This window comes from Elgaria multicarinata, chromosome 1, assembly GCF_023053635.1.
Source record: "Elgaria multicarinata webbii isolate HBS135686 ecotype San Diego chromosome 1, rElgMul1.1.pri, whole genome shotgun sequence".
NCBI classification, from domain to species: Eukaryota; Metazoa; Chordata; class Lepidosauria; order Squamata; family Anguidae; genus Elgaria; species Elgaria multicarinata.
The window spans coordinates 10,113,277-10,139,727 of record NC_086171.1 but is presented as its reverse complement, the minus strand read 5'-3'; the positions used below and the strand labels follow the sequence as shown (position 1 = coordinate 10,139,727).

At 43.9% G+C, this 26,451-nt stretch overlaps 1 protein-coding gene across 6 annotated transcripts in view; it reads right to left on the bottom strand.

The window, feature by feature from the left end:
• DYNC1I1 (dynein cytoplasmic 1 intermediate chain 1) overlaps window positions 1-26,451 on the bottom strand; it is a 235,578-nt gene that overhangs the window by 183,892 nt on the left and 25,235 nt on the right. For all 6 annotated transcript variants that reach the window (XM_063123101.1, XM_063123117.1, XM_063123132.1 and 3 more), the window contains exons 5-6: window positions 17,046-17,105; window positions 13,838-13,953 (exon numbers count right to left, since the gene is read on the bottom strand). In XM_063123101.1, coding sequence (XP_062979171.1) covers window positions 13,838-13,953; window positions 17,046-17,105 — 176 coding nt within the window. The remainder of the gene's footprint in view (window positions 1-13,837; window positions 13,954-17,045; window positions 17,106-26,451) is intronic.

Genomic DNA, 26,451 nt, shown 5'->3' with positions numbered 1-26,451 from the left:
ATCAATCAAACCTACAACTCTGCACGGCTGCATTTCACTTTTTTGTTTTAAGTCAGTGGAGAAACCATGCATCTTTCATGTCACATCCTGCAAGTCATCACAAGAAAGCTTTAGGAAAATTCATGGAAGTTAAAATGAGAACCAGATCTGGTTTTCGCATGAGTTGTTAAGTGGTTAAGCCTAATACATGAGGCCTCAAGGGTTTAGGGAGCGTGGTGGCATACATGCCAGTCCTGCCCCAAATGTCCCTGTGCATGCTGGCCCCACCCCCTCCAGCCCCGACGTCCCCATATTGATTTGGAAGTTGTGAAGGGGGCTTCTATACACAAGCAGCTGAATGCACTTAGAAGGTTCCCTGGGGCTGAAGCCCTGAGATATTAGGTTTCTAGATCATGCAGAGCTTCTGCTCATGTTCAAAGAGACGCAAGTAGAAGTCCTCTTCACACCTTCCATACCAACACAGGAAAGCCAGCGCTTCAGGGGGCAGGCATGGGAATGTTGGGAGTGGGGGCAATATGCTTGCCCCTGCACTCCCTATACCCAGAAACCTTCACATCTTAGGCCGAATATCACAGGGCTATACTGAACATCTAAAAACTACTGTCTCCCAATCTTAGGCTGAATAGCACAGGGCTATACTTGGAGCTCCATCACACCAGTGTTATAGCCCACTGTCATGGTACGTTGCATACAAAGGACTCAGATGACGTCGTCCATGTCCTGCCCTGATCTCGCCTCTTCCCCCCCTCTTTGTGAGGTTTCCAAGTGCAGGGAAGGAATGTTTTTTCCAGGAATGCACTCGATCCTCTACATGTATTTTTATTCCATCATACTCAATCCAGTGTTCTGAGGGCGGGCGGCACTGCTGATGAAAGGGAGGGGGCGTGCCAGGGCAAGGTGTCCCTGTGAACAACAGATATATTGTAAGGGGAGGTACAAATGAGATCTGCGGGGTGGGGGGAAACAGTGATTCCAAGGAAAGGTGTGAAGATTAATGAAACATAAGGCTTTAAAACGCTAAGTAAATGGTGGTGGTGGGGATAATACAAGGGTAAACATTCAGGTGTGATAGAGCTCTGACCATCTAAAAACTACTGTCTCCCAATAACCGTCAATCTGTGTCATCTTCACACAGCACATAGCTAAACTATGGAATTCACTACCACAGGACGTAGCGATGGCCACTAATTTGGATGGCTTTAAAACGGGGGTAGACAAAACTCATGGAGGATAAGGCTATCAATGGCTACTAGCCCTGATGGCTATGTACTACCTCCAGTATCAGAGGCAGTAAGCCTATAAACATCAGTTGCTAGAGGACATGGGTGGGAGGGATGCTGTTGCACTCATGTCCTGCTTGTGGGTTTCCTGTGGGCAGCTGGTTGGCCGCTGTGTGAACAGAATGCAGGACTAGATGGACCCTTGGTCTGAGCCAGCCTGGCTCTTCTTATGATTATGTACTGCCTGTGTTAGAAGAACAGCGGCTACCTATTCATTAACTATAAAACAAGCACCCATTCTTCATCTCCGGTATTTGCCAGGTCTGGTCCCTGCAAGGGGTAATGCAATGCTTGATTATTTTGTGCTGATAGGATTGAAAGTTCAAAGTTAGAGGCTGCAGAAGACCACCCTCTATCACCTACTGAAACTAACAAATTGAAATGAGAAAAATGGGCAAAATTCACCATGAAATGAATTCTACTCTGACAAATCAATGAAGGTTTTAAGACCCAAGTGGAATAGACAAATGAGACCCCAAAGATCCCTTTCACATTCCTGCTATCTATTACTCTACAATATTCATTTTCAATACTCAAAATCCTTTGAAATATATTATTATGTCTAGCAGTCTTCGCTGTCTGGAACATGAAATTATCCTACAATAATGCAAAGTCTGTCAAAGCATTAGTAACGGCAATAGCTTGCTACTGAACAGATTGAGATTTCAGCTTCACCTACAAGCATGGGGACAGAACCAGGGGGAGGAGTGAGGCTAAAAAAGCAGCTTGTAAAAAAGAAATCTTGCTAGCTAAACACCATTCTGCCCATCACTCTTCTTCAAACAGTTTCATAAAATGTCTTTGTTTCACATGAGGAATGGGGCCGCGTGCATTTTTACACTGTAGTCCAGCTGAGAATTCACACCTTCCTTGAGGCAAAGCCAACCCTTCCACTTTCACTGCCTGTTCTATGGGTGTTTCATTGGCTAATAAAACTCAGTGTAAATTAGACTCGTGCATTCGTTTCACCTTTGCCAGTTTCTCTTTGTTAATTAGCCACTTTGTGCAATGCATTAAAGGCACAGAAACACGTCTTCTTGTTAACTAGTGTGATTCATTTATGGTTACATTTTTCTCCCTTTACTGTTTAAGCTTAAGCAGGCCATAATACTATCCCAAGAGTTTCTGGCCCTCTTTCACTTCCAGCACAACCCAATGCATATTTAGCCATTAGTAAGTCTCGGTGAGTTCAATGGGATTTATTCCCAAGGACATGCCCATAGAATCACTGCCTAAAACTTTCCCAAAGTTTCCCACAATACATCTATATTCCATCACCACCCTATGCTATCCACCATCAGCTGATGCAAAACAAAAGACTTAGAAATGTAACAGTTCCATTATATTTGATGTATTGACAGATGCATTGGAGAGAAAGAAAATGGACTTGTTTCTGACTTCTTTTTTCTGAACTGACTGGTTTTGCAAGTTTAAGAAATACTGAAAAAAAATCATAGGAAACATAATTCTCCTCTTTCCTCCCAATCCATTTCCTTGTGTCTTTTTAAATTGTGAGATTTTAGGCAGGGAATGTTGAGCCTTGAAAGCCACTCTGAGAGTCCTTTGACTGATGAGTGGGACAGAAGTGCTTCGAATATGTAAATAAATACTTGTTAACCCATTATGAGTTTACTAACTATTCCTTTCTATTGCGATGATGGAAGTCCTGCTAGGTGTTTTGGATGGCTGCAGCCTCTTTCAAAGGCTTTGCTGATCTCAATTGCACTATTCTGCCATTACTCCATTTTGTGAATCAATAAACAAACATGTCTGGGGGAATGGGAATAAACAAGCTATACTTTCAAACGTTTCAGTTTAATTTTTCCTTGGTAAAATTCTGAAAATACTTCTTCAAAATCTGAGAGCAGATTCTACCCCATCTAATTTGGATCCAGAAACCGTGAAAGATGAAACCATAAAATCGAGTTAAGAACATAAGTACGTAAGAAGTGCCCTGCTGGATCAGACCAAGGGTCCATCTAGTCCAACACTGTTCACACAGTGGCCAAACAGCCATCGGCCAGGGATGAACAAGCAGGACATGGTGCAACATTGTAAGCCTATGCGGCAGGGTCTTGCTATTTACTGTTTTACTCTGTACAGCACCATGTACATTGATGGTGCTATATAAATAAATAAATAATAATAATAATAATAATAATAATAATAATAATAATAATAATAATAATAATAATAATAATAATGTTTCCCAGCAACTGGTGCACACAGGCTTACTGCCTCGAATACTGGAGATAGCACACAACTATCAGGGCTAGCAGCCATTGATAACCTTCTCCTCCAGGAATTTATCCAACCCCCTTTTAAAGCCATCCAAATTGGTGACCACCACTACATCTTGTGGTAGTGAGCTCCATAATTGAACTATGCACTGTGTGAAGAAGTACTTCCTTTTATTTGTCCTGGATCTCCCGCCAATCAGCTTCATGGGATGTCCCCTGGTTCTAGTATTTTGAGAGAGGGAGAAAAATGTCTCCCTATCCACATTCTCCACACCATGCATAATTGTGTACACCTCTATTATGTCCCCCCTTAGCCTTCTTTTTTCCAAGTTAAACAGTCCCAGTTGATGTAACCTTCCCTCATAGGGGAGATACTCCAGCCCCTTAATCACTTTAGTTGCCCTTTTCTGCACTTTTTCCAGCTCCATAATGTCCTTTTTTAGTTGAGGTGGATTCCATAACCAATGACCATCCCTAGAAGAAATACCATTTGTTAAAATAAATATTTTGGCGGCTGGCAAGAGGAGTGCTGGATTGCTGCCCCTATTTGCCCAAAAAGTAGCTGCTGTTGACAATATATTGAACATACTGATTTGTACCCTGTTTATAAAATACTCCACCACTGTGATTGACATGGAAAACAACCTAGGGCTACTAGGAAGGATGTTGAAACATATCTCATATAAAACACATCATTATGCATCAACAAAACTTTCCTTCATCCAAGAATGGCAAAGCAGCTGGAGCTTTACTCCAGGAACCACATAAAGTTTTAATTAAATTCATTAAAAATTCTTTGTCTCTCGGCAAGTTGAGGGGGTGGGGAAGATAGAACTCTTTAACAATGGCCAAGGCACAATCCCGTTTGTCAAAACTAATAACACCGCGGACGCCTTCGGTTACATGGAGACACTTGAGGGGAAAATAGTTCAAGAATTATATGAGTATCATGTTTACTGTGTAATACTTATAAAATCATTGCAAGATGTGGCCAGCCCCTGGGAAGAGTATGCTATTCGGTGGATTGATAAAAGGAGTTGCTAATAAAGAAGGAACATTTTTCAGCTGACAGAACTGATCAGGGATGCAAAGGACAGCACTGCTTCTCTTAAGCAGAAGGACAGGGTACTAAACCATAATTGTTATTCATAGCCTATGTTCTATGGCAAAGACACATCAAGACTTCTCTGCAGCAACAGCATCTTCCAGCTGTCATCTGATCAGGAGTGTCCATTTATTTTTAGGTTTTTAGGCAATGAAGAGCCATGCAGTTAAAACAACCAGCAGTGCTAGGAAAACTTTAGTTATAAGTGCTTATAAGGCTTAACATAAATTTGTGCATTTAAAAAAACCCATAAAGCCCTAGAATACATAACTGTATTGCACATGATTTACATAACTGTTCATGATGTACGTAACTGCGATTTAACGAGAAAGAAAAATCACTGAGACACACAGTTGTTACCAAGATCTCTCTTGATTTCTCTGTAGATATAGGTGTGATGATGCCCCAGTTCTCCTTGAGAGACGTTCACAGCCTGATCTTAAGTGTGTTGATGCAGAAGTAAATTCCACTGAATACAATGTGGCTTACTGCCAAGTGCATGTGCATAAGATGGTAGCTTTAGACATCTAAGCCTGGCCACATGTGGGTGACTTCACAAGCAAATTTTAACCACAGACAAATGAGAGGGAAGAATCATCACCCAGTGCCTTTTCATCTGTCAAAGACGATTGTGTAAATCACATGTACAAAGTAAGATGATACTGCTGAGGTAACCAAATTAAAGATATATTAGACATATTTTAGATTGTGGCATATGTTTGATTCTTTTTCTAATTGGTTTTCTGGTTTTTCCTATTATGTTTATAATAATATTAAATTAATGTTATTGCTGTGATAAAAAAAACTATTGTAGGGATGCTTGTTTTGAAATCTTTTCAAGACCTTGTTACAAAATAAATAAATAAATGGTTACAAAATAATTTTTTAATGAAAAACAAAGAGAAATCTGATCTTTCTTTTATATGATCAAGAGTGTGTCATGTATGAAAGGGAGCCTCTGCTTTCATTCTGGGTAGTTCCAGTTCTGGCAATTCTGTTAATGACCTAATAAAACGAAACTATTACGCCTTTGTAGAAGACCAGGGCTATTTCCTTAAGCCCTCTTTCAGCTGCAGAGCTCATGCTACTGAGCAGGACATAAGCCTTTTCAGCTGGCTCACTTAAACATATTCCTTTGCCCTAATGATAGCATGAAGTATATGAATTGAGCTAGAATTAGGGCTAAGAGATGCACATTTGTTCCTTTGAGACATAACTTCCAAGCAGCTCATGTGAGAGTCAAGGTACTTGTTACGTTAGATATAGCCAGCAGCTTCTTTTCTTTTTTACTCAAAAGTAAGCACAGGGGAACCATTCCAGTGCGAATCTAGCACTGGGGCTTGGCTTTAACTTTCTTCCTCCTGCTGTGGTCTCAATTCAGATTGCTGCCTCTGCTCCCACCCTGCGCCTACAATTTGCATTACATATATAATTTTAATGGATCAGTTTTTGGCAATGTAAATTGCAGGTGCAGAAACCTTGATCCAGGGCTGCAGCAGGGGCACAAGGTGTTTTTTTAAAAAAAGAAACTAGCCTCCTCACCCCATGCTATGGTACTGGTGATGCAGAGTGGGTCCCCTGTGCTTACCCTGATGTAGTTCCAGATATGGATCACTTTTGGACTACAACTCCCATATGACCCATGGCCAATACTGATGGATTATGGGGGTTACAGTCCAGAACGTATGGAGTGCACCAAGTTGTGGTTCTGACTAGGAATGTTGCCAAGGTTCATAGCTACCCAGCCCAGAAAATGAACTTGTCCATTAGGGAGCTCCATCTCCCTCAAAGCTTCTTCTCCCACTTGGATAGCAATTTGAGCCTATCTGAACCCATCACACCATGTATTAGGGGGGCTTGAGAAGTATCGTTCTTCAGAGCACCCAAGTTTACATTATAGACATCAGGAACTTGGGAAGTGGGGTAGCAGAGCAGAATTTAGGGGCTTTTGAGGGACTCAGAAGGTTGGTAGAAGGCAGTCAGACCCCATCACAAACCCTATCAAGTTATCAGAAGCCAAGAACTCTTGTTAGGGGGCAACATAAAAGTGCCATAAAATAAACAAATACAATTCTATTTAAAATAAAACAAAAACAAAAAACCAGGAGAGCTATTCAGAAAAGACACTACCACTGTACTCACTGCAAGTGTGTAAGACACCCTTCTGCACAGTTCTATGGATCACAGCCAACATTTCATTTTTATTGTATTTGGGCTTTTATATCCCGTCTTCCTTTTGTTAAAAAAAGATCAGACTAAAGGCAGCTTCCCCTAAATACATAAATCGCAAGAGAATTAAAACCTAGCACTGAAGCAAAGAGCCAACAAATAGCATCATAAAACATCAACATAAAAACCAAGCCGATGAGCAGTAGATTGAAATCAAAAGTGACAAAAACAATAACGTAATAATTAAAAGTTTAATTTTCTATATTCATGATCTTGTGAACCGTCCAGAGAGCTTCGGCTATTGGACGGTATAGAAATGAAATGAAATAAAAATGATCTTGAAGAAATCTGTCTGCAGCTCTGATGCATGTGGGCAGCATGTCAGAGAAACACCTATGTGATCCCTTATATTGCCTAAAGAGAATTGTTCAACCTGTGAGCTGTTGATGGGTTAGACGTTCTGGGCTCTTTCTTTGCCAAGAAACCAAATGCTTTTCTGTCTTCCCTGCTGCCCCAGCTTTTCCACCCAGCTGGCGTCCTTCTATTTGCATACAGGTGTCATGAGCCTCATCTTCAAATGCATAGCTGGTTTCAGATGTCAGGCTATGAGGGTGAGGGCAAAGGCACAGCAGCCATGACGTGCAGCTCATTAGGCGGACCCCCGCCCCCACCCACCCCAGGTCAGGGCCATTAGCTCTCGTATGGGGCCAATTGTCACCAGGTGTCCCAGCAGCTCATTTGATTTAATGCTTTGAACTGGGATGCCAGACATAAAGATTAGATTGATAACCACACCGTGGGGAGGCCGAATCTACTCCCTAGGGCATAATGACAGACCTCTCTTGTGGGGCGGGAGGGGGGGGGAAGGATCGCAGGCCTAAAGGAGACTCATCAGTGAGGAGGCAGTGAGTGGGAAGCTCTCGGGGGAACCCTGGTGGGCTCCCATCGGGGTCAGGCCGTCCACCTGCAGGAAGATTAAATCAAGCCTGCAGTCCTACAGGGAACAGATTCAGAGGCTGTCAAGCAGGCAGAAAGCTCAGAATTTGTTTGGGCAGTGGAGGCTGGTGACTTTGATGCCGGTAGGGTGGTGAATCCGCTCCAGGTTTCTGTCAGAACTCCAAAGGAGCTATCCAAGCTGCTGAACCCATAGCGTTCCGACTAAAACCCAGAACGGATTCACCACCCCACTGACATCAGAGCCACCAGCCTCCACTGCGTTTAGGGTGAACAAAATGCCAGCAGGCCCCACTTGAACTGGGTTTACCAGAGGGAGAGCGTACTGCCCCTGGCTGCTGACCATCTAAGCCAGAGGCTGCTCCATGCAAAGCATATGTTCTCCCACGGAGAGCAGGCTCATCCCTCTTTCCTCTGTACACTTGGCAGACTTCTTCGGACGGGAGTAGAGAGATCTTGAAGAGATCTGAACATGCTGCGAGCATACCACTAACTTCAATGGGACTCCCACGTAAGTGTACATAAGACTGAAGCATTAAGGCCAAACGAGAAGCAGCAGCAGCAGCAGCAGCAAAACATGAAGCTGCTTTAATCGGTGGATCCATAAATGGATATTGTCTGTTTTTGTTACTATTTTATGCTTTTTATGGTTTTAAATTTTGTATATTTCTTTTAATATTCACTGTTTTTAACTTTTGTAAACCGCCCAGAGGGCTTCGGCTGAGGGGCGGTATATAAATGTAATAAATAAAAATAATAATATATGAGGATCCAGATTTAATTTTTAATTGTTATGGTTTTTAAGGTTGTCTTAATGTTTTACTATGACTTCATTTGCTTATGATTTTTGTTTTTGAATTATTTTATAAGACACCTTGTTTCACACACACACACGAAGGGCAGTACAGAAATGTTCTAAATACATACATAAATATGGGTGCTACACCCTCTCAGCACCTCCATCTTACCAAGGTGAAAGGTATTCAGGGAACAACCACCATCACGCTCCCTGAATACCTTTCACCTAGCAAAAGTCCAAAGCAAATGTCCCTTTTGGCTTGGAAGCTCAGCTGAGGAGAAACATGCACTGGGAGACCAGCTCAGGGCCAGCCTCCATGGGTAGGCCCGGCCAGGCCCCTGCGAAGGGTCCCCACCCCAGCAAAGGCCCACTGACAGGAGCCCCCTAGAGTTGCTTTTCCTCTTCATCATTGCAACTTCACCTGCCTCTTGTTATCTGGGCCAGTGAGGAGGAGCACTGGGGGCTCATCTACACCAAGCAGGATATTCCACTATGAAAGCGGTATTTATTTATTTATTTATTTTATTACATTTTTATACCGCCCAATAGCCGAAGCTCTCTGGGCGGTTCACAAAAATTAAAACCATCATAAAACAACCAACAAGTTAAAAAACACAAATACAAAATGCAATATAAAAAGCACAATCAGGATAAAACCACGCAGCAAAATTGATATAAGGTTAAAATACAGAGTTAAAACAGTATAATTTAAGTTAAAAATTAAGTGTTAAAATACTGAGAGAATAAAAAGGTCTTCAGCTGGTGACAAAAGGAGTACAGTGTAGGCGCCAGGTGGACCTCTCTGGGGAGCTCATTCCACAACCGGGGTGCCACAGCGGAGAAAGCCCTCCTCCTAGTAGCCACCTGCCTCACTTCCTTTGGCAGGGGCTCACGGAGAAGGGCCCCTGTAGATGATCTTAAGGTCCGGGTAGGTACATATGGGAGGAGGCGTTCCTTCAAATAACCTGGCCCCAAACCGTTTAGGGCTTTAAATGTCAATACCAGCACTTTGAATCGGGCCCGGACCTGGACTGGCAGCCAATGAAGTTGTAAAAGGACTGGCGTAATGTGATCTCGCCAGCCAGTCCCTGTTAGTAAACGGGCTGCCCTGTTTTGTACCAGCTGAAGCTTCCGGACCGTTTTCAAAGGCAGCCCCACGTATAACGCATTGCAATGAAATGAAAGCGGTATATAAAAGACAGGAGCCACACTACTGTTTTATAGCGGTATTGAAGTGCACTGACAACTGTTGGAGCTCATTGACACATACCATATGCCGCTTTCATACCATTTTCATAGTGTTATATCCTGCTTGGTGTAGATGTGTCATGGGCCCCAACTGTTGTCAGTCCACTTTGGCACCACTATAAAGCAGTAGTGTAGATCCTGCAGTGCACTTCAATACTGCCATGAAGCAGTAGTGTGGCTCCTGCCTTTTATATACCACTTTCATACCGCTCTCATAGTAGAATATTCTGCTTGGTATAGATGAGCCCTGGCTCTCTGCCTGAACAACGAACATGGGGTAGAAAGATAAGGAGCAATAACAGCTAGTGACAATGGTGTTGAGAAGGTGGATTCACTGAGGGAGGAGGCCCATTGAAGGTAATTTGGCCAAGAGCCTTCAGAAACCTGGAGCTGATTCTGTCTACACTCCTCATCCATATGCTCCTCTGGCTGTTAAAATCAGAGCTGCACACACACACACACCAGTGTTTCCTTCTACATGTTTTGGGGGAAGTTCTGTGTTTCAAGACTCGGAATGGCCACCATCCTGCCTAGTGATTTTCTTCTGAATCCACCACCCCCACCCCCAAACACACACACAGACACACACACAATGTCAGCTTCTTTATTATACCACTAGAGGGTACTCTTCGTAAATTCCTGAAGCATAGATGAAAACTTCTTTCCAAACTGGGATACTTAGATAGAGAGGAATACACTTGTGTTGCCTGTAAAGTCAATTCCCATTGCAAAATGACTCCACCTTTCTTATCCACAACCAGTCTTGAACTGAGTTTTAGTTGACTTCAACAAATCACAGAGTGCTGTTGAATGCAGATCGGTTTTGCTGGCTACAGACATATTATAGCTGGACTCCATCAATATATGCTTTTGAAGGAGAAGCAATACTTTAGAACACTTTGGGAGCTCTTCCAGGCAGCAAGAACAAATGTTAAACAGTAAATATTTAGATGATCTGTTCTAAATATGGACGGGACATCGGAGGTCTGTGATCAAATTCTCCATCCTATCCCTGTTCTCTGATACTTGTGTGATGCTCCCTTCATGCAAGTAACATGTGAAGCGGGGCGGGGCAGGTAGAGTATTGGGTTAAGCTGGAGGTTAAGGCTGCAATCCTTTGTTTACTTACCTGGGAGTATGCATCATTGAAAACAGCTGGGCTTACTTCTTAGTAAAGGTGCATTGCCGTTTTGATGCACAATAAGCAGAGTTGATTTAAATTAGAATTTATAGTAAGACCCACATTACTATTTATTATTATTAGCTATTTATATTGTTTTTCTGTTCTATTGCATATTGCACATTCTATGTTTTGAGAGCCAAAATTAACACAGCATTCACTAGTTACATGATACCATGCGACAGCTTTGTTTCAACATGGCTGCCGTACAAGCCATCTAAGATAAAGCCACACTCTGTGTAAATCCATTAAATGGCTTCATCAGATCACCATTTCTGGTGAGCATGTGGATTGGCTCTTGCCAAAAGGTAAAAAGAAAAGAAAATCTCAATAAATCCAATATATTAAATATATATTTGTTTCCCTTAGAATTAATGGGGGGGGGGGGCAGAGAAAACAGTGTGAAGAAATTCCTAGATCATATACGCCACCATTTTACTACAACATGCTGTTGTTTTATTTATAAATAATACAGTACTGATACTATATATTCTTGTCAACCCATATGAATTAAACACATAGGAAGCACTTCATCATTCAAGCAAGTGTATAAGGTCTGGTAAAACTGGCTCTTTTTTGCCCGTGGTGACAGCTGTACCTCCACTCTGTCTGCGCTGTTGTACCACCCCACCACCACCACTCCCACCTCCAACCCCAACCACTGGCCAGATTCCTGACTAGCAAGGCTCAGGCCTACTGATGATCACTAGAACTTCCTGCCTCTGCTCCATCCCACTCATATGCCCACTCTAATTATGGGACAACAGAGTGGAAGAGGACAAGGAGGAAGAATAGCAGCCACAACCTGCTTACTTGCCTGACCCCATTGGGTATCGTAGGGTATTATTTCCAGAGGTGGAAGGAGAGCAAATGCAAGAGTCCCAGAAATGTTTTTTTATTATTGATTTTTAAAAACTTAGATCCTTTTTTCCCTAAAAGCAAACTCAAATAAAATAATACAAACAATACTACCAAGACCACAAAACACATTAAACTATCAGAAAATACAAAAAGTCATTGTCAAGAAAGCCTTTTTCTAAGCTCCATCTGACGAGCGTTTTATTGCACGCTTGTTACTGGGCACACACGGAGTTTGCTCAGGTCCCTCACATGACGTCATCTGCCTCCCGCGCGCCTTCCGCCCCTTCTGGCCTTCCTTTCGCACCAACCACACACACTCCCTGGTTAAGTCCGATGTATTTTGAAACATGGAATTGCTGCTCTTTCCTGCTCTGTGCAGAAGAAGCAGCGCCATTAGAACAGTGGACTCAATGGGCCTCATGTTCACTGTGCACTTCCACTTTTGAAAGAGGAAGTAACTGAGGAACGAAAGCATTGGAGGAGAAGCGACAGTAGGGAGTGTGATGGAGCTTTCAGTCTGTGTCTTGGCGGGCTGTGAAGTTCCATTCCATAAGGTTGCACCTGCACACATGCATGTTTGGCTACCTGAGTGTGTTATCTTGGCCGTCACAGGCTTCAAGGCCACAGTAGAACCCTCACTCATTGGACTGAATGAGTTCAGCTGAGTGTTGGTAGGGGAACTTTCTGTCTCCCTAGAAAGGCTGGGCAGATTGTTCCCAGCTAGCTTAGGCTTGGCTAATACGGATCATCTCAGTTTCGCTAAAGGCTTTGGGGTTTTAGGCTTAGAACTTTGAAACAGAGGGTGCCGACTGGGGCCCTTGTTTCATAAGCCTAAAGGGTGTCCTGTAAGGTCTGAGAGTTCTTGGGCTCAGGCTTAGTTGGACATAAGGGTTGGTGGTAGCCTACCTTGCTGGGTTGGTGTTCAACTCAAGCAATCATTTGTCCCTACCTACATTGCTGGGAGTTAGGGTACCCCCCACTACCTCCCTTCACAATTATAAAACTCAAAAGAAATTCCAAAATCAACATAAAGGGCAAGTCATAACATCACAAATGCAGAAGTGAAGGTACAGTGGAAGGGAAACAGATGTTAATGTATACATAACGAAGAGAGAGAGAGAGAGGGAGAGAGAATACAGCTGAAGACCTTCCTAAACAATCAGTGTTTATCCAAATGCATCAGGGCTTGGCAAATCTCAACTGGGAGAGCCACCACCAGATAGGCCCTACTCGTTGCTGCTTTGCTAGGAATCAGACAGCCACAAAATCCAGAGCTTGGGCTCAGGTGATGAATGGAGTATCTGGGGAGGGACATATGGAAAACAGCGGCCCTTAAGGTACTCAGGTCCCAAACGGTTTAATGCTTGGGAAACCTGTGGCTCTGCAGATGTTGGACTTCAATTCCCATCAGCCCCAGACAGCATGGACAGCAGTCAAGGATGATGGGAACTGCAGTATCTAAAAGGCCACAGGTTTCCCACCTCCCTTTTAAAAGTGAAAAAACAGCACCCTGAATTGCGCCCAGAAACAAACCGGCAGCCGGCATAGATTAAACCAAATAGGTGTAACATCTTCCGATTACTTCGCTCCAATCAATACTCTGACAGCAGGGTTTTTCACAAGTTGCAGTTTCTGAAGCCTTTTCAAGGTCAGCCCCAGGTAGTGTGTGTTATAGTAGTCAAACCCCGAGGTGATTATGACTGTGGCAAGCGCTCTTTCCTCAGGTAAGGTCATACATCTGGTGCACCAACTGAAGTTGGGAAAAGGCCCTCCTCGCCACCGCTGCCACCAACACAGGCAACAGGAGGGTCAAGGAGCACCCATGACCTGCAGACCAAAGCTTTTGAGGGAAAGGCTGTGCTTTAAATCACATATCAAACAGTGAGCTGTAGATCTCAAATACGTAGTTCATTAATAAGGATCACAGTGACAACCTTTTCTCCTTTCAAAACAATTTACTGCCAAAATTCTTGTGAATACAAGTAACAGTAGCTAATTTACCTTCAGACCGATGAGTATCCAGAGGCGTCTGAGTCTCCTTGGAGTAGGACACCACTTCCCGAGGCAAGAAGTCCACCTGGGTGATCTTTGACACACCTAGCTTATGCAGGCGGCGGCTAGAAGAAGCAAAGTCACAATGTTAGTTGGTGCTCTGAAGCCTGCTTCCAAAAACCACTGGCAGCCTTTCCCAACTTGGTGCCCTCCAGATGTGTTGGACAACAACAACTCCCATTACCCCCGGCCAACTGGTTTTTCTCCCTTGACTTTATCTTCTCTCAAGGAGGGTTGAAACTGAGACAGGCCAGACAGTAATCGTTTGTACTCCAATTTGCTTTGGAACTTTTTTGCATCTTGCTTTAAGCAAAAATGCCCATGTGGCAGAGCAGCCCCTACAACGAGTGCAGCATTTATTTTTATTTTTAAGGGTTTTATGAGCTCCCTACAAGCCTTTTTTTCACGGCTTCGCATTAGCTAGAGTGAATGAAAGAAATCCATGTTCTAAGGCATCAAAGCACAGCTCATTCTCCTGATGTGCAATGGCTGAATTGTTAAACCTGACCAGAATCTTCACTGCTAGGCTATTTACACTCAAAAAATAAATGGGACAGAAGATGTTTGACATTTTTAGGGTGGAATTGGTCACAGCATTATAGACCTGTTCACAGGATGGACTCAATACCTGCCAACTACAGTGCTTACAGCCTGAGCCTTCGTGGGATTACTCAGAAGTAAGTCTCAGCACGTTAAATGGGGCTTACTCCTAAAGTAGGTATGTGTAAGAATGCAGCTACATTCTCTTCCCCCCCCCCTCTATTGGCTTTACTCTAATAAAAACAAAATGTACATATGTAATATCTAGGCAAAGCCAGTTTTTAACATTTTTATGTTATTCTGAAGATTATACAACTTTAACTAAACTGAGCTCAGACTGAGGAGACTCTGGTTCAAATCCCTATTTGGGCATGAAGATCACTGGAGGACAGTCACCATCTCTTAGTTCAATCTGCCTCACAGGATTGTTGTGAAGAAACTGGGATGGGGGCAAAGGACGAATATCCATCACCCAGAGCAACTGAGAGAAAGGAAAGGAAAGGAACCTCTTGTGCAAGCACTGAGTCATTACTGACTCTTGGAGGGACGCCAGCTTTCGCTGACGTTTTCTTGGCAGGCCTTATATAGTGGGGTGGTTTGCCATTGCCTTCCCTGGCCGTGATTACCTTTCCCCCAGCTAACTGGGTACTCATTTTACCGACCTCGGAAGGATGGAAGGCTGAGTCGACCCGAGACGGCTGCCTGAAACCAGCTTCCGCTGGGATCAAACTCAGGCCGTGGGGAGAGTTTCAGCTGCAGAAACTGCTGTTTTACCGCTCTGCGCCACACGAGGCTCAACTGAGAGGAAGATCAGGGTAAAAATATGAAATCAAGGTATGTCATATCATTATATTAGCGAGTTGAATTAGCTATTTATTGGCTGCTACTTTCAAATTTTTCATTAAAAAATTATAAAAGAAAAAAGATGACTGATGTGGTATTAGCAGAACATTTCCAACAATGAACAAAGAGCAAAGGAGGGAAGGAAATCTTGGACATAGGGATTACGTTTGAGACATACATCTTGTAAGTATATGTTTACATGCATCTTATAGTTTCCACAAACATGCTGTGCTAACATTTCATCTCCAGTGAAATGAAAACGTTCCCTTTGTAAACATCCAGAGTGCAAATGCCCTCTTTCCTGCATAAGCTAATTGCACAACTGCCTCTGACCTGAATGGATTTGGGCTGGACCAGAAGTGGGCCTTTTCGGAAGGCTGTGCTTCTGTTTGCTTGGATAAAGGTGAAATCCCCCAATTTTTTGAAACGATGGGGCTTCCAAACTGAGCGCTCTTCACACTACCAACTGGGAGGCATTGTGCAGCAATCCCATCTCCCCCACCCCCTTAATAGAAAAATACAGAAGTGGTGAGAAAACATGGGAGGCTGTGAGTGGAAGACAATAGCAGCACAATTTCTCTGCAGATGTGGACAGGAAAGTGTGAGATTGAGTAAAACTATACATTTGACTAAATGTGCTGGTGTAGCTGAGCCTGCTGTTTTTCTTTACTCTAGTATAAGTGGTCCAGTCTGGATTGATACCACAGTGGTCCAGGAGGGAAGGGTTTAAGCTTCCCCCACAAATTTTGGGAGGAGTGGACCCTGGGCAAGGCGGATGATGTATTAGGATGCCTTTCTTTCCTTGGTTGCTTGCTGAGCATTTCCACTGGGAATTCCACTCCACTGAGTTGGCTCTGATACCAGCAGCTACAAAGCAGACCGAGGCCAGATCTACACCAAGCAGGATATAGCAGTATGAAAGTGGTATATGGTATGTGTCAAGGGGCCCCAACCGTTGTCAGTGCACTTCAGTACTGCTAAAAAGCAGTAGTGTGGCTCCTGCCTTTTATATATCGCTTTCACAGTGCAATATCCTGCTTGGTGAGAGACCAAAAGATTGTGATTATTAACATCCAGGATATCTCCTGCACAATCCCTAGGGAATCTCACTTCTTTTTTTCTGCTGGAAGATAATGGAGATAATGGAGATAATGCGGTATTATCTGGGATATCACGGGATCTCTCTGCCACTAGATGACGTTGTCTTATTAAACAAAATGGAGCCTTTCTGAGAAGGGAAATTTTAAGTTCCAAATCACATGGTCTCGTATTGTGATAGTGGGAAGACTGTGAGAATGAAAGTCCCAGCAAGGCTGCGTGATTTTTCCTGTGTGTAGAAAAGCTTCTGTGTTTCTGACTGGGAGGGGAAACGGTAGCTCTACTCGCTGGGGAAGTTATTATGGAAATAGGAGGAGAAATTGTCACCTCCCCACCCAGGCAGCTGCGTCCCGTGGGGCTGGTGTGGATGGAAAAAGTGGAATAAAAAGGCTAACGTGTGGAAAGTCAATTGCTATTCCAACTGCAACTTCCAGCAGAAAAGAAATGATTTGGTTGTGCGAAGAGCCTTCCATTTGGGAGTGCCCAAGTCTCTCCCCTCCCCACCCCCCGCTGCCTCCCAAGCCATGCCATGGATGAATCAGAGCAATTGCACAATAAGAACCTTGACTGGATGCATAGACTGAAACAGAGAAAGCCCATTTAAGAAGCCGTTTCAACATAATTCATGCAAATAAAGTTATAATATAACTGAAAAAAAATGAGAGTGGACATATACCCAAGTTCAGAGTCAGACTGAAGCTGCAGCACTGAAGGGTCTGTGTCCCACTGCAGGGTCCTAGCCAGGTTATCAGCCGCACAGCACAAGGGGGGGAAAAGAACACACAGAATTAACTGAAAGGATGGGGGAAAGAAACCGCTTCATCACTTGCCATGAGTCGTACAAGCACAGAACACAGTTCCAAAACTCCAAAACAACAGAGAACCAGACTTCGTACCGCACAGTGTTCATTGTCAGACAAGAGCAGGTCATTCGAGAACACTCCATGTCAAACTAGAGAATGTTACACTGGCAAGGACAAGAGGCTTCCAGGAAGAGATGTTTGCTCAGCTTTGCTTAATTAAAACTCACAACCCTGAAAGAATAGGGCTCAGCTGCTTCGTTGATAAATACAGCTCATTACAGATGTTACATGTGGACTCTTATAGTGAGCAGCCTGGGTCCAATCCATTGCTTTATTTTTAGCTCTACAAACAACATCAACGTCAAGGGGAAGCCCTTGCACATTACCGGATCTCCACGTGTGCACTGGAGGACCCATGTGCTCAAAGAGCATTTGGCAAGCAGGAACAGGTTGCTGCATGCTGGCTGGTTGTACCACAGGCACAAAAGGCTACAGCAGGGAAGTCAGGGCATCTCGGCATGCAACACTCAGGATGTGTGCATGGCGCATTGTGTACGCACTGATTAATGGTTGATCATCACTGCCAGCTGCAGTTAAGAGCACTGAACACATTTTAGGCAGGGAGGAGGGGGGATCCTGGAAGCACAACATTTTTAAAAACATTTATTAACCATCCTTCATCCACAAAGGATCCCAGAGGAGTGTACACAATGTTATGAAAAACAAATACCATATAACAACAAGAGTATAAAATCAAAGGCGTAAAAACTATCCATCCAAGAAACTAACAAACCAAAAAATAACAATAAATGTTGAAAAATATTGAAAACAATGAATGAGTGTGCCTTCTGATGTGGTCCCAGTTTCCAAGATCAGGACAAAGGTGAAATCCAACTTAAGTCCTGCTTGAGTAAACCCATTAAAAGAAATGGATCTAAGTTAACTAACTCAAATCCCATTAATTTCAATGGATCTACTCTAAGTAGGACTTACATTGGAATTTACCCAAAGCAATCCCTACATCAGGTCTAAATATATGTCCTATTTCAAGTAAGAGCTAATAAATGGGCCCCTCCAGATGTAGCCAAGGAGGTTTTCAACTACTATATATTCTCTTTATTAGTCATGAAATATAATGTCTATAATACTAAAGAATGTACAGGCTGGCATAGTCCTTCGTTTGATCAAGCGAAACCTTCAAGCAAAGTAACAGTGCTGTCAGAATTGGACAACCCTGTCTGAATAAAGAGTTGTTCGCTGGGACCCCTAGGAACAGCTCCTGCTGAAGTAGACCTCACAGCCCCATGAGGGAAGGGTCTGTCATACAAGATAGGTAGTCCCTCAGATAGTCAGGCCCTATGTCGTTTAGAGCAGGGGTCCAAAGCCTCTGACCCATGGGCCTAATTTGGCCCACAGGGTATATTGATCTGGCCTGCGGAGCCTCTTGGGGTTCCTCCAGGGGGTTGGGCTTAGGCCCCAAGCCCCGCCCCTTGAGGAATCCCCTTAAAGGACATTCCACCACTGCACTCTCTGAAATGAGACTGGAGCTACCACTGGTGTGTGCCAGCAGCAGAACCCCCCACTGTTACCTCAGATTGGATATAAGAGAGGGGGTTCCGTGGTGGCTGAGTCCCACCTCCCCTCAACCTCACTGCTGTCTCTAATCTGAGTTCAAACACAGCAGCCTGACTCATCATTCTGATTTGTTGGGTTTTAGTGGCACAGCTGCAGCAAATTCGGGCTGAGAACCTATGGATACTTCCCTAAAAGTAAGCCCCATTGAACACGGCAGGACTTACTTCTGGGTAAAACATGCCACAAAGTGGTTGGGCTGCAAATATGATACAACTTATCACACTAGATGGGTTCCATTCCCATTGCTTGTATTTTGAAGGGGGAAGTGAAAGAGCAAGGGCATTTGACCACACACTGACACATCCAAATGAAATAATCAATATGAAGTCCATTAAAAGGAGGAGGAGGGAAGTAAAAGGATTTGCAGTAAGGCATTTTCAAAACGATTCAAGGACAGCAATTCTCATATAGATACTAGCATACTCCCACTGTTGTTGACTAAGCTGAAACCACCCCTCCATATTCTGCATGCTATAATGATGGCATTATTGGAAGGGATGCCTTCAAAATCAAACAGCCATCCAATAAGGTTTTGCAAGGATATCTAACATGGCTTTTCACCGCAGAGCAAGCGGAAAGGAAAGCATTAGTGGGAGCCGAATCCCCACCCCACAAACCCCACGCCAAGCTTTTACATAGTATGGGTGACGGAAGGCAAAACGCATATAAAGATTTGAATAGCCTGGTGCTGAACACTTTCTATGCCTAATGCATTACAGAAGGTGCATATAAAACTGAAACAAAGTGAAAATGATCTCTGTAATGCTGCCAAGGTCATTAACCAAGAGTGTGATTTGCTGAATCTGTGCCAGCTTCTAATGTTATGAGTATCATGGGGCCACTTATACCTGCACACCCAGGATACTTAGGACAGGGGGAGGGATACACGTAGCTTGCTCGAGGCAGTCATTACCCCTTTACTCCATCCTCTTTCAAAAACCTGTCAAGTGTCCCAAGTGACAAACAATATTCCATTAGGGAGAATACCATTACAGTGTGATTAAAGAAAGAGTCTGGGAACAGAATCCTCAGCAGGGAAAGACGACGGGAGTTTATTGGAGGAATAGGTCACCTTGTAGGCTTGATGCAGGTTCAAGCGCCAGATTTGCCCTTGCCAGCACCAATTTCAAGCTGGTGAGCACTTAGGGACCGTAGAAGGAAGGTATTAACAGCCAATGACTGATGTGCGCCACATAGAGAGCCTTGCCTTTCCATTTGACAATGCTCAAGGCGGGGTGCATAAGATCCAAAAAGCATCCATTAATATAAATACAAAATAAATAGCAATCTAAATCAACGACAGTATCCAAACAATGAAAGTAGAGAAGCAGAACAGCTAAGAAGACAGCAGCCATCAAGAAAACGCCTGGGAGAAAAGAAAAGGTCATCTTCATCATCTGAAAGGAAGCAGGCAGGGAGGATGGTGCGAACTGAAGTTGTCTGGGAAGAACACTGCAGAGGCAGAGCATCTGGGGTGAAAAAAGCCCTCTCTCTGGTCATCACCTGCCTTCACCTCCACTGATGATCTCAGGGTCTCCACTGATGATGTCGGTGGATGGGAGGGTTCAGCCAAGAGTAGATGTTCTTTATGATTCAAAACTATTTAGGGCAGGGGTGGGCAACAAGCTGCCTGAGGGCCACATGCAGTCTCTGCTGCTCCCCAGCTGAACCCCCGCTACATCACTGAATTTGGGTTGACCAAACCAAAAATGATTTGCAAACTAAATTTGAAACTTTCAGCACTTCATAGCTGCTATGAAATGCCAAAAGGGCTTGCAAACCAGCTAAATATGTCCCTTTTGATGCTCCATAACAGCTACAGATGTCATTTCCGTGTGTGTGTGTGTGTGTATAGATATACTAGATATAGATTTCAGGTTGCCCCAAGCACTATGCCCTAAGAGAAGAGTCCAAAGATATTATCAATATAATCTGTTCAATATCAGTATTATCTATTCCACACTGGCTAACAGCAGTTCCCTATGGTTTCAGCCAGGAGTCTTTCCTAGCCCTATATGAGGATGCCAGAGTTGTCTGACTTTGAAATACTATCCTTTAATCTCAGAAGCTTGGGAGCAAATTCTTGCTAGTCCAGAATTTGGAAAAGGCACACTGCACATGTGCAAAAGCATCATCGTTACATCATCAATCCCAGGGTGAGCAAGGGCACTGAGACAGGTTCTCAACATAAGACTGATCTCTTCTGGCAGGCCTATCCAGTGGAATTTTAGGATTTTTTTAGGATGTTTTAACAATGTATATTATGTTTTAATTCAGTTTTATGTATTTTATGTTTGCTGCTGTTCCCCGCCTTGATTAGAATGGAGAGGTGGGTAAGAATTATTATTATTATTATTATTATTATTATTATTATTATTATTATTATTATTATTATTATTATTCCAGACTCACACGAAGAACTGCCTAGGAGCTGTAAGATGGGGATCCAGAGTTTTCAGAATGGGAATCCTCAGGTCAGTTTTGTTCAGTCACATGCAACTGCCATTTATTATTTCAGTATTTTTGCCTGACCCACATAGCCATGACACACATTACATAGAAGGGGAGAGGGAGAGGACGATGACTGACTTGCACTTCATTCATGAGTATTTTGTTTTTATTTAGAAAGCCTCTAAAATAGCTATACTATTGTAATATTTTTTAAAAAAAATAAACTACAGCGCCCTGGCTACAGGTTTATAAATCTAACATGGGAAGTGGGAATTATAAATCTCACTCATTGTGAGCTTCGAATCAAAGGGCTCACATTTCTCATCAAGGGTGAAATCTGTTAGTTGTGTTTCCTCCATCACAGCAGAGTGAGGAAAATAATTGAAAATAAGCACTGCAAGTCTCTACTGTCTAATGGAGGGGCAAGACCCAAGTTTAAATTTGGGGAACTTTTTGGTGGCCCACATTCCAGTGGCAGGTGGGGATGAAGGCAAAAGGAATGGAGCCAAAAATACAAAACATTACTTGCATAGTTCAGCTTAAAGGTCATACTGTCAGTGACTAAGCTTCAGGAGAGCCATTTCAATTAGGGATGTGCTCCGCTTCTAATCGGACCGGCGAATTAGAAGCAGAGCTGGGTGCTTCGCCTCCCCTTAAAGCAGAGGCGAAGAGGATTGGGGGGCCGGTGGAGCACTGCGAAGAGGATCGAGGTGAAGGCGGATCCTTCGCCTCGATCCGGAGCTCCGCAAGAAAGGTAAGTGGGGTTTACCGGGCCCTGCCGCTGTCGCTGTCGCCCATGCAGCGACAGCGACAGGCCCCAGTAAAAAATCCCTACCTCCTCTCCCTTACCTGCGTCCGTCCGCGGTCCCTCGGCTTCTTCAATTGAGCCCGCGGCTCAACCAGGAAGTCTAGGCCACACTTGCGGCCCAGACTTCCTGGTTGAGCTGCGGGCTCAATTGAAGAAGCCGAGGGACCGCGGATGAACGCAGGTAAGGCCCCCCTCCCCCTTGGTCCCTTACCAGGCTCTGCAGGTAAGGGAGAGGAGGGAGGGGGGCCTTACCTGGCGCCACTCCCCTCCACTGTGGAGCTCCGATTCGGAGCCAGAGCTCCGCAGTGAAGAGGAGCGGACTATGGGCGGAGCGGTGCGGAGCGGGCCGATCCGAAATTTTTGGATTGGCCCGCGGTGCGGAGCGGGGGGTCCGTGCACACCCCTTATTTCAATCTTTCAGAATAGGGGGAAATTGCACAGGAAACCACCAAACAACCAATAGCTGGGTGGAAGGGGGTTAGGCCAAGAGAAGTGAGTATAGGCCTCTGGGAAACCCCAGACAGCCAGTAAGACCCCAGGAGTGCCGGATTTGGCCCACGGGCCTAAGGCTCCGCACCCCTGGTCATATGTCTCTGAGCATCATCAGACATGCTCAGTATTGGGCACTCACATATTTTCACGGACCCCTCTCACAACGCCGACCACCTCCTTCGCGCCTCCCACTGGTTTCCCGCTCCTTCTGCCATTTTTTCATTGTAAAATAGTCCAAACAAAATGCGACTCTTCTGACTTATAACAACATTGGTTGCCATTTCCTGCCATGTGCAGAGACGTTTTGCTATAAAATGCCCACTAGAGGGTGCTGTCCCACTACACTGAATGGGCCACATGGTTGCAGCTTGTTTCCCCTTTCTCTCCTGTGTGATCCTTCTCGTTGCTAAGGAAACACGATTTCACCCCTCCCCTGTCTGATGCTCCCCTCAAATGACTTTGATTCTCATAACAATAATAATGATAATGATAATGATAATGATGATGATGATAATAATAATAATAATAATAATAATAATAATAATAATAATAATAATAATAATAATAATTCTAGGACAGAAGATCTCTGGTGGACTTCAGCTCAAGGACAGGGAGCAGGGTAAAACTGTAAACTGGTTAAGAAACCAGATACAACAGGTCAACTTTAATACTGTTGCACAAGGTAGGGCCTCAGGTATATACACCAGCATCAAGAATTAAGCTGGGCATGTACACATGATACATAAATAACCTGTGATACAGTTAAAGTATTATTTATTCGGGTTTCCCTTATAATTAAATTCAAGACAGATTAATACATGCTATCAATTTCCTTTGGAGAGCTACCAGAAAACAGTGAGCTTTATATTAATGACACCCTAGCAGCAGGGTTGCTCTCAGTAGTTCACTGACCCTAGAACTACAAAAGCAGCTTAAACCGTTAAACTCTTTTCCAAAGATAGAAAATCTGTGGATTTCAACAGCACTTGAGCTGCCCCTCTGAAACTGCATTGGTGGAAGTGGGCAAAAGATGACACTGCGAGATGCTGACATCACTGCAATGGCCAGAAATGACTGTGGTCCTTTCAATGTTGAGATGTGTGTTCAGAGGAGGGCAACGAGGATGATCAGGGGTCTGGTAACAAAGCCCTATGAAGAGAGACTGAAAGAACTCGGCATGTTTAGCTTGGATAAGAGAAGATTGAGGGGCGATACGATAGCAATCTTCAAATACTTGAAAGGTTGTCACACAGAGGAGGGCCAGGATCTCTTCTCGATCCTCCCAGAGTGCAGGACACAGAATAATGGGCTCAAGGAAGCCAGATTCCGGCTAGACATCAGGAAAAACTTCCTGACTGTTAGAGCAGTACAACAACGGAACCAATGACCCAGGGAAGTGGTGGGCTCTCCCACACTAGAGGCATTCAAAAGGCAGCTGGACAGCCATCTGTCAGGGATGCTTTAAGATGGATTCCTGCATTGAGCAGGGAGTTGGACTCGATGGCCTTAAAGGCCCCTTCCGACTCTACTATTCTATAATTCTATTATTCTATGTACGATGCTCAATGGCCTCGCCTCTTGACAAGTTTAACAAAAGCTCTAACCTTGTCACCTTATTTAAACAGTATGAAAGGAAGAAATCACAGAACTGTGTACATTTCGCATGAGGTGGCGTGCTGAGATGGAAGAATTCTTCAGGGGGGGAACCTTGGGAAAAAAGTTATAAAGCAATACGTGTGAAGAACATGACACTGGCATGCAAAAATGGATTTTGCAAGAAATATTGTCAGTTTGAGTTTCTGCCTTCTCATTTTGTGACCTTTGTTGCTCCATGTCACGGTTTTCACAAATTATTCCTCCATGGGTACACAACGGAGTAAGTTACATTACAGATTTCCTTGGGGCTAGGAGATGTTGCCACCTCTAAAAGAAAAGCAGACTAATTAAAGCTTTCATGAGTAGATTAATGAGTACAGCGGAGCCATTAACTGCACCAGTTCTGTGACATTACATTACATATTAATATTGGAGAGAGCTGAGGCTCAGCTTGCTAAGGCACCCTGGGAAGCCCCCTCTGGGAACAAGCACCCCCTCCTCTCCAAACTACACCACAAGAAACTTGCTAATGAGAACAATAATCTAGAGGACAAAACTCTACACATCCTTGAGGAATGAGAACGTGAATTTTTTTTAATGATACCACAGGCTCGCATGCAAAAAAAATTAATACCTAATTAATGCTGAGTTCCCTGGCTTTTTAACTTTCTAGGTCACATGTATAGAGATTTATCGCCCAGACCTATGCTTACTCAAGTGTCCTATATGGGATCGCGGTCTTAAATTCAAATCCTATGAGGTTTTATACTGAAATCCACTCTTACTTAGGAGTAATTCCTTCTAAGTTAGGGGTATTGAGCCTCTTTCAGCCCAAGGACTGAATTCAATTTCAGAGTGGCTCTCAGGAGACACATTTCAGTGGTTGGTAAGACCAAAGACAAAATGGGTGGGACCAAAGACAAAATGGGCGTGCCCAAAGACAACATGGGTGGGGCCAAAATATCACCCTATTGTAGCTTAAAGCTCTTGCTGCCAGTAACTAAGTCTTAGGCCTAATCTACACAAGGGCATGTCTACGACCAGCCATTTATCCCGGGATCATCCTGGGATCATCCCTGTGCATCCAAATGACACACAGGGGATCCCGGGAGCAGGCAGGGACGATCCCTCCATTTTCCTGGGATAATCCTTAGGTGTAAAAAGGGCCTAAGAGTGGTATGAAAGCAGTATGTAAGAGGCAGGAGCCACACGACTGCTTTATAGCGGTATTGAAGTGCACTGGCAACTGCTGGGGCCCATTGACACATACCATAAACCACTTTCATACCGCAATATCCTGCTTGGTGTAGATTAGAGTAAGACTGACCTAGTGCAGCCTGAGAGGTGGAATTTGACTGGATATCCAAGACAGCCTCAACTTCTCCTTTGACCTGCAATACTGATAGTGGATTACATTGCAGGGCTGCAGTAGGCCAAGTTAGCCGAGATGCAGGCTTAATCTACACCAAGCAAGATATTGCACTGTGAAAGCGGTATATAAGAGGCAGGAGCCACACTACTACTTTACAGCGATATTGAAGTGCACTGACCACTGCTGGGGCCCTTTCTGACACCTTCTCTCTCCCCCTTTTCATTTTCTCTCTCACATGCACAGGGCTTCTCTAAACAAGTGATTTATTCCACACAGATGATTGGCCAGTCATGAAAGTTTGCAGGTCTTTTACATGACATTGTCAATGACCAGGACATCTCCCGCAATATCCCTTAGAAATTCCACCATGATTTTAAACCACTTTTAAAGTGGTAACATCCTGAAAAAAGCAGGATCTTCCACCAGTAGGTGGCGCTGTTTCAATGGAACTGAATGGAGGGGAAGTAAACCACGTGGTCACCTCTCTCCAATGGTGTAATGCAACCCATAACAATCATGCCAAAATGCAGGAAGCACAAACACTCCAGGTAAGCAACGTTATTTCTCCTTAATGTAAAGATGCGCGCACACACACACACACCTCCTTCTCTCTCTCTCTCTTCCTCCCACCTAGCAGACTGCTGGAGGAGGGACAGATTGTTCCTGCCAGAGATCTGAATTTATTGAAATAAGACTAAGGATTATATGCTGCCCAAGGACTGCAGGCTGGTCACCCATAGTTTAGCATTGTGTTCGAATGAGGGCATATTTATAGATTTACTGCATTAAAGTACCTTAGACATTCTAAATGGGTGAGTTATATACTGTACTGTACCCTACAGACAAAGACTACTGCTGAGCTATTCTATGGCACATACAAATATATATATATAGCCACAACACTGATATTTGAGGGAAGCCTGTG